This window comes from Saimiri boliviensis, chromosome 12 (assembly GCF_048565385.1).
Source record: "Saimiri boliviensis isolate mSaiBol1 chromosome 12, mSaiBol1.pri, whole genome shotgun sequence".
NCBI classification, from domain to species: domain Eukaryota; kingdom Metazoa; phylum Chordata; class Mammalia; order Primates; family Cebidae; genus Saimiri; species Saimiri boliviensis.
Window position 1 is genome coordinate 110242383 of NC_133460.1, and position 12142 is coordinate 110254524.

The 12142-nt window shown below is 43.8% G+C and overlaps 1 protein-coding gene across 1 annotated transcript in view; it reads right to left on the reverse strand.

Moving 5' to 3' along the window:
• ADAM12 (ADAM metallopeptidase domain 12) overlaps positions 1–12142 on the reverse strand; it is a 376200-nt gene that overhangs the window by 120798 nt on the left and 243260 nt on the right. The window contains exon 5 of the mRNA XM_074383072.1: positions 1243–1319. Coding sequence (XP_074239173.1) covers positions 1243–1319 — 77 coding nt within the window. The remainder of the gene's footprint in view (positions 1–1242; positions 1320–12142) is intronic.

A 12142-nucleotide genomic window follows, 5' to 3' on the forward strand; every position in this document is an offset into this window, starting at 1 on the left:
TGCGTGTGTGTTGTGTTGTGTGCATTCTCATCCTCCATGATCCCACACAGAATCCGCAAAGATGTCGCAGGAACTGCTGACGCACAGAATGTGATTCTGCTTTTTAACTCAAGCAGATATATTTTTCCAGGCCTTCTCTCTCTTCCCTCCCATGGAACCATGCTTTGGTGGCATGGGTCAAAGTTACCCAGGACTCCGAGGATATACTTAGTTCATAAACTCAATAAGTTAATCCAGTAAAAAGGCTGAAGCAGCTGGAAATTTATCAAACAAAATGATCTTCCTGGGGAGCACATATGAGCCAGCCAATGGCTAATTACTGTGATGTGGAAGGAAGGGGCTGTGAGTAACACCTAGGGTTGACTTCTCTAGCAAGGGAAGGTAATTGCTTCCTGCATTGTGCCCATAGCATAGAAGCACCCCCGCTGCCAATCCATGCCTATATTCAACTCACCTTGGTGGTTGTTAAATTAATTTCTTTACTTTGTTTCCTAATGAGAGGAGGCCCTTTAAGATTTATATTAAGCTAGTAGCTTCAATATTAGTATGTAATGTTCTATCTTTTAGCCTTGGGAATTATAAAACATCAGAGCCACATAAACGGAAAATAATTTGGCTGGGTGCAGTGGCTCATGTCTGTAATCCCAGCCCTTTGGGAGGCTGGGGTGGGCAGATCATGAGGTCAGGCAATTGAGACCGTAGCGGCCAACATGGTGAAACACAGTCTTTACCAAAAATACAAAAAAACCCAACAACAACAGCAACAACAAAAAACTAGCTGGGCATGGTGGTGTGCACCTGTAGTCTCAGCAACTCTGGAGGCTGAGGCAGGAGAATCGCTTGAACTCAGGAGACGGAGGTTGCAGTGAGCTGAGACTGTGCCACTGTACTCCATCATGGGCGACAGAGTGACACTCTGTCTCAAAAATAAAAAAAAAAAGGGAAAATAATTCACAAAATGCTTGGATGTTGAAACTCAGCCGTTCAGTCACTGTCACCCACCAGGCCTGAGAACAGCTCTGAAAGAGGGGCCAGGAACGTGAGGCCAAGATCCTGGTGGCTGTGCTCTTGTAAGCAGTGGAGTGAGGGCCCGCGTGTTCTCTTGTCCAGGTGGAGGTACAGCTGAGCTGGGAGCGCCCAGCACTCATTCTCATTCTCAGTGCTTTCGCACGAGCAGGAAAAGACAGATGTTACTGCAGTAGATGGATGAAGGCTAGAGCCGCCATGATCGTGACCACTTACCTGAGACCAGAACAGGTGCTGAGACTGACCACTGAATCCGAATATCCCTGCACATGTCCATGGTAGTAGCAGTGACCCTAAAGGGGAGGAGGCGAGATTCCAGTTCAGTTATAACATATTTTTGCCCACGTCTAATGAATCAACTGCCTCTAATCCTCTCCACTTGTTTCTAGCTATACAATTTTCTTTTGCATAAAATGTTGTTCTACAGCCTTAATATTTAATGCTAAGCCCACAGTGACCCAGCCTGGATCTATGAAGGGAATATCTGACTTACTTGGAGATTACCAATAGGGGTCTTTAAATGAACCCTTGTTTCACACTTGTCTCTCTGACACCCTGCAGGAGAGCCCTGATACAGAATGTTTTACAAAATCTAGCAGCAGAACAAATCACGTTGATGTTGCCATTTTTCCCTCATGTAAATTGTCTTTCATAATGAGATGAAGAACTATAGGGGGTATTTAAGCACACTGTGAAATGTAATAAAACGAGGCCTAAATCTGTGGCTTATGAAAACAGGAAAGCAGATGAGAGGAAGTGGGGGTGAAGAAGGAAGTAGGGACCCTCACTGAATAACCCAGTTGAGAGCTGAAAGTCTATCTCAGCAGGAAAGAAAAATAGGAAGGTCTTCTAAGTCTAAGACAGAAGTTCCTGTGTGTCGTGCCTGCGATATTCTGTTCTTTGATAATGTCACAGCTTACAAAAAGAAAGCACAGCATAGACACTTCCTTAGTGAAGACAGGTATCAGTCTGGAATCAAGGTTAATTTTTATCATTGAGTAAAGGTTATGCTGCAGCCCCAATTAAGTAGCAGACTGGCAAGAAGTGGCTTGAGTATACTCAGTTCTCCTCACCCAGGTCCTCTAGATGTCAGCTGGGTGCAGGTCCCTGCAGAGAAAGGTACATGTATCTTTTCAGAGGAAAGAGAAGCTCGGGTTTCAGCCTGTCCCCACTGCACCCTCCTCAGTGCCCTGCTCCCTCCTGCCTGACAACAGTCATACACTTTGTCCAGGGCAGAGCTTGGTGTCCAATTGTTCTGCCCAACAAAAACCATCTTGACTTTGCTAAGAAAAAGTACCAGACTCAATTGAGTAATGAAGGAAACTAGACACCACCATGGAAAAGGGGCTAAGATGTCCTCTTGGTTTCAATCTACATGACAAAATTCTGGGATTATCTAAAACGCAATGAAAGGAGGGTGATGGGGTTAAGGAGCCACAGGGACATGTATTATTCTGTTGGGCTTTGTCATATTAATTTTAAAGTTCTTTATATACTCAGGATATTAATATTCTGCCTGTTATTATATGGGAAATGTCTTTCAACTTTGCTTATGATATTTTTTGTTTGGTTTCTGATTTATATAAATTTAAACGCATTTTTCTATTTTTTTTGTATAGCTCAAGGTGGCTTTTTCAAGGTCACAAATATGTCCTTCTTTATTTTCTTCTATTTTTATAGTCTTATAATTAGCTCTTCTCTATCTAGAATTAATTTTTGTAGGAGTGTGAGGTTCAATGCTAACTTTCCCCTACAAATGAGAGCCAGCTGTGCCTTGCTGCCATTTTTCCTTTTTCTCACTCATGTGACATGCTACCTTGGCATATATCAAAGTCCCACAATATGTCTGTGGCTCCACTTCCACGCTCTCTGTGCTAGCCCACTGAGACAAGCATCCATTTGTCTGTTCCTGTGCCAATTCCACACTGTTCCAATGACTATTGATATTAGATAGAGTACATTGTCCTGTAAAATTAAGATTAAATTCATATACCATAAAACTAATCTTTTAAATGCATATAACCAGTGAGTTTTGTTGTATATTCACAATATTATATACTCATCGCCACTAACTGATTCTAAAACATTCCCGTCACCTCAGGAAAAAAACCCCATATCCATCAGTAGTCACTTCCCATTCCCTGCTCCTCCACCTCTGGCAATCATTAACCTGCTTTCTATCTCTATAAATTTGCCTGTTCTATTATTTTATAGAAATGGAATTGTACAATATATGCCTTTTGTGACTGGCTTCTTTCACTTAAGCATGGTGCTTTCAAGTTCATTCATATTGAGGCTGCAGTAGAATGTCATTCCTTTTTCATGGCAGAATCACCTTCTGTTGTGTAGATGAAAATATATTTTGCTTATCCAATTGATGACCACGAGTTCTACTTTTTGACTATTGAGTAATGTTACTATGAACACATGTGTACACATTTTTGTAAGGATGTGTTTTCAGTTCTCTTGGGTATGTACTGTGAAGAGACATATGGGTCTAAAAGTAAAGTTGTTGCTTATACAGAAACTCAATGCTTAACTTTTAAAAGTACTGCCAAACTGTTTTGCCAAGCAGCCGAACCATTTTACATTCCTGTGAGCATTATATGAGGACTCTAATTTCCCCACATCCTCACCAACACTTGTTGTTGTTGATCTTTTCGATGATAGCCACCCTAGTGGATATAAAGTGCTATTTCAATGTGGGTTTTGGTTTAATTATCTTAATCACTAATGATGTTGGGCATCTTTTCATGTGCTTATTGTCCATTTTTATACCTTTTTTGAAGAAATGTCTACCCAATTCCTCTGCTTATTTGTAAATTGGATTTTGGTCTTTTTATTATTGAGTTAGAAGAGTTCTTCATATATTCTCAGCACTAGACCCTTGTTAGATATATGATTTACAGGTATTTTCCATTCTGTGAGTTGCCCTCTTTCTTTCTCTCTCTCTTTCTCTTTCTTTCTCTCTCTTCCTTTTTTTTTTTCTTTTTTTTTAGACGGAGTTTCGCTCTTGTTACCCAGGCTGGAGTGCAATGGTGCGATCTCGGCTCACTGCAACCTCCGCCTCCTGGGTTCAGGCAATTCTCCTGCCTCAGCCTCCTGAGTAGCTGGGATTACAGACACATGCCACCATGCCCAGCCGATTTTTTGTATTTTTAGTAGAGACGGGGTTTCACTATGTTGACCGGGATGGTCTCGATCTCTTGACCTCCTGATCCACCCGCCTCGGCCTCCCAAAGTGCTGGGATTACAGGCTTGTGCCACCGCGCCCGGCCTCTCTTCCTTCCTTTCCCTCCCTCCTTCCCTTCCTCCTTTCCTCCCTTCCTTCCTGACAGAGTCTCGCTCTGTCACCTAGGTTAGAGTGTTGTGTGATCTCGGCTTACTGCAACCTCTGCCTCCCAGGTTCAAGCAATTCTCCTGTCTTAGCCACTGGAGTAGCTGGTAGTACAGGCACATGCCATCATACCAGGTAATTTTTGTATTTTTGTAGCGATGAAGTTTCACCATATTGGCCAGGCTGGTCTTGAACTACTGACCTCAAGTGATCTGCCTGCCTGGGCCTCCCAAAGTGCTGGGAATACAGGCGTTAGCCATCAGGACCAGCCCCTTCACTTTCTTGGTTGTATCTTTTGAAGCTCAGAGTTTTTTATTTTAATGAGGTCTTATCTATTCTTTTCTTTGGGGGCTTATGTTTTTTGTGCCATATCTAAGAAACCATTACTTAACAAGGTCATGAAGATTTACACATATCTTTTTTAAGAGTTGCATGGGTTTAGCTATTAAGACCTTTAACCACCTTGAATTAATTTTTGTACATAGCTTGGAGTAGAAGTCCAGCTTCACTCTTTCGCATGTGGACAGCCAGTTGTTCCGGAACATTTGTTGAAACAATTACTCTTTTTTCTATTGAATTGTCTTGGTGACTTTCTCCAAATCAAGTTTTCTTTTGGTACTGTTCTTTTCTCAAAAGTTTCTAGGTTATCATTCCCTATTTTCTCTTCTGATGAATTATGGAATCCAATTTTAAGCTGCACAATAATCCATTGAGATCTCAGTTTGTATTACATTGAAGTATAGATTAATTTGGGAAGAACTTCCATTTTCACAATAAACAGTGTTCTTATTCATATACATGGCAGGTTTCTCCTTTTAATAAGGTCATTTTTACATCCTTCAGTATAGTTTTAGGGTTTTTTCCCATGTGGCTACTGGAAATTTTTCGCTAAGCTTATGCATAGATATTGTACAGATTTGCTGATATCAGAAATAGGATCTTTTTCCTATTTTTTATTACACATATTTGTTTTTAATGTAAAGGAAACCTTACAGTTTTGTAAGTGGGTCTTACATCGGGCACTTTTGCCACACCATCAGATCAATTCGTCCGTTTGTAGCATATCTTTTTTCTATGTTGTTGATCATATCAAGTACAAACAATGAAAGTATGGCGGGCTCCTTTTTGGATCCTTCATACAACACAGAAGAGTAAAATGGCTAGGTGTGCAGGGGCCATGGCAGGAGAGGACTTGCCTCCAGAGGGAAAGCATGTGCAAAGACAGTGGGCACTGTCGGGGGAGGTGGCATTCAGGGGTGGGGTTAGTTCTGCTGCGCTGGAAGATTCAGATGCATAAGCGTAGCACTCACAGTGCCCTGTCCCTCCTCCAGAGAAGCTGCCATCTTCAATCAGCATGTGGTTTAGGAAAGGATGCATCAGGCTCCCACCCAGGCCATCAGGGAGGCTGCCAGCTCACCTCCTTGGCTTTTGTGTGACATACATTTTGGATGGCTCCAGGGTTGTCTCCCTCTAGATAACTCTTAGTCAGGTATGCAGGGGAAGCATGATGATAATTCTCTATGAGGGGGTCATTTAATTGGATCACAATGCTCTGGGACATCAGGCGGATCTTAGTACCCTCCCAGGCCTGGTTTCACTGGTAGGGATTTCAGCCCTGGGCACACGGCAGTCATCAAAGTGGAAGATGACACAGAAGGTGAAGGGCTGGCAGCTACTGTTAGGACTTTGGCTGCTTAGGGTAACCAGAATCACTGGGTTTCGACTGCCACAGGTCTTTGAGGCCACATACGTAACAGAGTTTCCCCCATTTTTGAGGAATATAAAATGCTGCTCTAAGTAGCTAAATGCTGGTTAAAAAAATTGAAAACTGAATGGTGACTATAATTTTAATTACTGACCTCTGAAATTTCAAGCTGATTTATACTCAATCTCCATTTATTTTTAATAGATTAGTTATTAAATATACTTTCAAATTAAATACACAGAAATATAAACTCGTTAAAGCATGAGCTTAGAACAAATTAGTATCAAATTAATTTCCAGTTCAACAACTCAGTTGAAGTATTGCTTATGAAGGAGGAGGGGGTGGATTTTAGCTCTCATAAACTGTTGCTTAAAGTAAACAATCTCACTTCTCTCAGTCATTAGTAGAGTTAACAACTGATTTCCAGCTTTTTTTTTTTAGAGACAGAGACTTGCTCTGTCACCCAGGCTGGAGTGCAATGGCACAATCTCAGCTCACTGCAACCTTCACCTCCTGGGTTCAAGCGATTCTCCTGCCTCAGCCTCCCGATTGGCTGGGATTACAGGCGTGTGTCACCATGCCAGGCTAATTTTTATATTTTTAGTAGAGATAGGGTTTCACCATGTTGGTCGGGCTGGTCTTGAACTCCTGACCTCATGATCTGCCTGCCTCGGCCTCCCAAAGAGCTGGGATTCCAGGCATGAGCCACTACATCTGGCCCTGACTTCCAGCTTTAACATCACTTTTGTATCATCTTCAGACAGTTGACTACCAAGTCCATTGTTCATTACTGACAGTGATTAACTTCTTAGATGACTGACCACAATTATTAGAACTCCAAATTCTAGATCTTCCAAGGCAATTACAATTTCATAAGATTTAATCTTTTTCAATATGTCTCCTTAAATGTTTAAACAAATGTGGTTTAGTTTTTATAGCATAAGTCATCACACAGATAATTTCACAACTCAGCAAGATATGGTTGTCACACCATGCGTCACGTGGTTGGTTGGGAAATTTGTTGACGGGGAGCAGAGAAGATGTAGTCCTTAACCCCTGGGGAGGGAGGGCGACCCTCTTAGGCAGTGTCAAAGGCAGAGGAGTACAGCCTACATCGCCACTAGTGGCCGGCAGTGGGCGCTAAAGACAATGTCCGGGTGAGCGTGTGCCCCTGTCCAAGGGCATGCCTCCGCGGGCGCTGATGCTAAGAGGCAGCCACCAACCAGGCCCGTGGGTTCACAAACACTTAGCTTGTTGGGTCTGACTATGCACACCAGAAAGAGATACAGCAGGGAGCCATCATGCCTAAGAGGGTGTTGCGCCCCAGGGCCCCATGACCTGTTGATCACCACATGGCCCTTACCAGCCGGCTGTGGCCACAACCCTCCGCAGAGCTGCCTACGCTGCATCCCTGTTCCTCTCTCTGATTGCCTCAAGCACCAAACTGGAGAGCCTCTTTCTTTTCCTCATGCTTATGTCTCTAAAGGCATTGCCGAACAAGAAACGGCTCCAGTAGGCCAGGCGTCTTTGCCTAGTTCTGCTGATCCAAGACATTCTATTTCTACCAGCAAAACACAACACAGAAAAAGAGCCCCAAACATGCGTAACCACAAAATTACATCTTTTCCTTTTCAAAACCTCTAACCATGTATTTTATATACTTATCACTTAACCTAATGCATTTTCCCGCTCCAGTAGAATAACTTTTCCTTCTGTTTAATACTATCAATCAAATGTAATGGTGGGTAAGAGGAAGATGGAATAAGAACTCTTGAACTTGAAAATTGGTAACCCTCAACTCTATGCCATGCGGGAAGTAAAATCAAACGTCTGTTACCAAACTCTCAGTGGACAAGAAAGGCATTTGATATGCTCAAATGGTAACAAAGATGGCTTGACCTTGTGATTAGAAAGGAATCATAGCAGACAAAGTCTGTTAGGGAGTATACCAAATGGAAATCACTCTGAATGCTTTCTTTAGGGGAACTTTGAAGGGTCTTCCCAGACTCCTTGCCATAGGCAACGTGCCGAACTCTTGTAATTTAGTGCTTGAATCACATAGTGTTCTGGCCAGAAGGAAGCTTTGGGCCATCTAAGGCCAACCTTTCTCTTTTAGCCAGCCCCTTCCTTCAATAGATGGGGAACCAAGGCCTAAAATATCATCAAAGGTCACAGAGCTGGATAATGGTAGAGAAGGAAATGAAATCCAGGCCTTTCAACTCCAGGCCAGACAGCTGCCCTCCATACCTGACTATCAGAAACATGTGGCCTCATGAGAAAAGCAAAGCTGTCACGTAAAATCCACACTTGGCAGAGAATGAGTACCACAGAGCCTCACTGCAATGTCAGTCACAGCATCATAGGAAGGTGAAGTCATTTCCAAACTCAGAGAAAAGCCTGTAAATAGGAGGGGTCCAAGGGTGAGTGAGCATACACGTGTATGTGTGTATGTCTGTCTATAGCTGTGCATGTGTACATATGTGGACAGGTGCGTATATTTCTGTGTGTGCATATATATGGCATGTGCATGGCTGTATATGTACATGGGGATGTATGGGTGTGCATGTGTGTGTCTATAGATGTATATGTGTATATATGTGGGCACGTGTGTATGTTTGTGTGTGTGCATATCCATGGATGTGTATGTATATGTGGTATGTGGTGGTGCATGTGTGTATATGGTGTGTGCATGTGTGTACATGTGCATGTGTGTGCATGTGTATATATGGCTATGCATTTGTGTATATGTGGGCATGTGTGTATATTTTTGTGTGTAGATGTGTGTGTGTGTACATATATGGGTGCATGTCTGTGTGCACATGTATATATGTATGTTTGTATATGGGTGTGCGTGTGTTTCTGGTGTGTGTGTGTGTGTGTATGTACATGTGTGTCTGTTGCCAGCCAGCATGTCAGCATGACTGCAGTCAGGTCCTCGTTTCATTGCACACAAGCCCCAACATACTACTACATGTTTGCTTGAGACTAAAACAAGGTGACAATGCATTTGAGCAAAGAAAAAAGTGACTTTGCAGCCCTGTGTGTTTCTATAACTGGGCTATATTACACTTAGTCCTGAGAGTGTGCAGGGAGGATCGTGAAGAAATAAGTCACCACACCCATCCTCCGAGGATCTCCGCTCTCACGTTCATAACAAGAACCATATCTGGTTAAAGGACTATAAAGAACTAACCTCAGGGGCCACTGAAATCATTCTGCTGTGCTAGAATTCTGCAGAGAGAACACACGCTTACAAAATCACATTCACAGTCTTTGGGACCTCCAGGCAAACTGGGCCTGGAAACAGCATGTCTGCAGCAGGGAGACCACTAGATCCATCCAGAACTGGAAATCTTGGGGTTGAGTCTTGGAGTCTCAGTTTTTAATCTGTGTAATGGGATGGGCACTTAATTGTCCAGAGTTTTGTGGCTCAAATAAAGATGACATGGGGATGCAATTCATCAAATGTAAGGCATTGTTACAGATTTGGAATATGAACATAAATATTTTAAACCCACTCTGCTGTAAGCTCTATTTTCCACCTGCTATTTTCCTCCAGACTGACCCATTGCTCAGTGTATTTTTGTTGAATGAATGAATGAATGTGCATGAGAGAAACTGACCCATTAGAGAGAAGGGAGGGTTATTTGCTTATACCCTGTCACTTGGCTCTAAATCCCAGCTGCAAATCTTCTTGGATATTGTGTGAAAATGCATATGAGGAGGTTAGCAGAGGCAGGGGTCAGAAGTCCTGTGGGTACGTTTGCAATCTGATGGAGACACACAAGCCGGAAGAACTCAGTTATCAGCATGCTCATCTACCTTACTCCCAGTGGCACCCCAGCTTCTCATCTGTTATCAGAATCTACAAGGGATCACAAGGAACATATGGTACAGCGTGGAGAAGAACTGCTGTGAAGTGATCACTGGCACAGCAGTGGCCATGGCTGGCTCACTTCTCCAAAGCTCTGACTGCGTGCCAGGCTCGATGTCTGTTTCATCATCACATCCCACAGCTGGTTAAGTGCTCAAGCTGGGATTTGAACCTGGGTAGTCCGGCTCTGGCTTGTGATGCTAACCATGGTGTATACTGCCTCTAGACAGAAGTCTAGCTCTGAGCCTGCCCTTTCTTGACAATTTCATGGAAGAAAAGTCACCAAAACAGGGAGTTTCCCTGGGAACACGGGTTTGCCCCTTGCGTTGTTTGGCTCCCAGAGCATCTCTGTTATGGGCACATCAAGTCATATGTTGTTAGAGTGTATGTTCCCTGAGGACAGGGGCCACATCCTCCCTTCTGCAGACTTGCCACAGATTATGGGATGTGTACTGATCTGAGTTCAGTTGGGCCTTGGAGCGATGCATTTAGTAAATTCCCAGAGGCCTGTTCTGGCCTCTCCTGTCCTCATATTTTAGGACTTTGGTTCAGCTGAACATCCTCTGCTCTCCCCCAGAAGCATTCTCTAGGTGTCTCCCATTGCAAATAAATGCCACCCCTTTTCTAATCTACCCCATTGCAGTTTTATATACTAATTGCCCTGCTACAAACACCACGGCCAGAAACATACAACCGAGACTCAGTGTTTTGTTCCCAGTGAATCGGAAGCAGTGTAGCACAGCATATAAGAGTTGGGACTCTCCATCCAAGAGCTACCCAGGCCTGATCCTGCTCAGCTTCCAAGATCAGACAAGATCAGGCTCATTCCGGGTAGGGTGGCTGTAGACTGGGAGCTCAGATTCTAGAATCAGACTATTTGGGTTTGAATTCTTATTAACAGTGGGTGTGGCCTAGTTACTTAACCCCTCCATGTCTCGGTATTCTCACCTGGGTATAAAGACAGTAAAAATTGATTTTTGGTAAAGATCAAACAACAGAACATACGAAAAGTTCTGTGCACAGTGTTTTGCCTGTTGTTGATGTTTACTCAATGCTAGCTACAGCATTGGACACTCAGTAAATATCTGTTGAATGAGTGCACGAATGAATGAATGAATACATGCGTGCATGAGTGAAAAGGTAGGGGTTGTCACCATTGGAGAAGGTGAATACTGGTCTGAGAAATTTGCATTTGACTGAGGAAGCACTGGGGGAAGCTGCTGCTGATTTGGGAGATTGCAATGCATATTCAATCTTGTGATATAAATGGAAAGATGTTTTAGAAGGATCATTTGGATGGGAGTGGGGTCTGGATTAAAACTAGGTGAGACTGGGAGTGGGGAGAAAAAGTCAGGTAGCTAAAACATCTTCCAGCTGTGGGGAAAGGAGGGCCTGAGCTGGCACAGCCATGTGACAGTGGACAGGAGAGGGTGTGGAATGTAGTATGGGGGTTGGAGTCACCATGGGACTTGGGTGAAGATCCAGGGGAGAGAAGGCACTGGTGTTGAGTGCCTCGGCCAGTGGGACAGCAGAGCAGCCCTGTGAGGGAGAGGCAGGCAGAGAGAGCTGGTCAGTTAGGTATGTGTGGAGTACAGCAACAGCAGGGAAATTCAATCCATTCCCAATTATGTTTTAAGAAGAATATGATGATGGGCCTTGCTCATGGAGTCCTAGTTAGGGAGGGGGAGTCAGGCTAGCAGGATTGGGGGAAGCATAATGAAGAAGCAGATAAGCTATAAGTCTCCCTTTCTTTACGGTCCAGGACACGTATCCGTCCTGTGAGCATCACTCACAATCTTCCTGTGCCCAGCTATCACCACACCCCCAGCTGACAGAAAACCGCCAGGTAGTTCACTACAACCTCGGTGTTATCAGCACTGCACAAAGCTTTCTTCAGCACACCGCACAAGCATCAACCTAGAAAATCTCCAGGAAGCCTCTGTCTCCTCACAGTCAGCTCCTCTCCTGCTGGCCTGCCCGCTGCTCCTTTGCAATGTATTTTCCTACAGTCGCTAATAAATCTCCCTTTCTTTACCTACAACTGTCTTGGTAAATTCCTCTTACCCCCATGCCACTGGCCCAGATAGTCGCTGCCCACCCGCAACACCACTCTCACTTGATACGCTTATGAGATGTGTATGATCTCTGCCTTTCCCCTTCCCTCCAGAGTTATATTTTCGTCCCCGTTAGACGCTCTCTA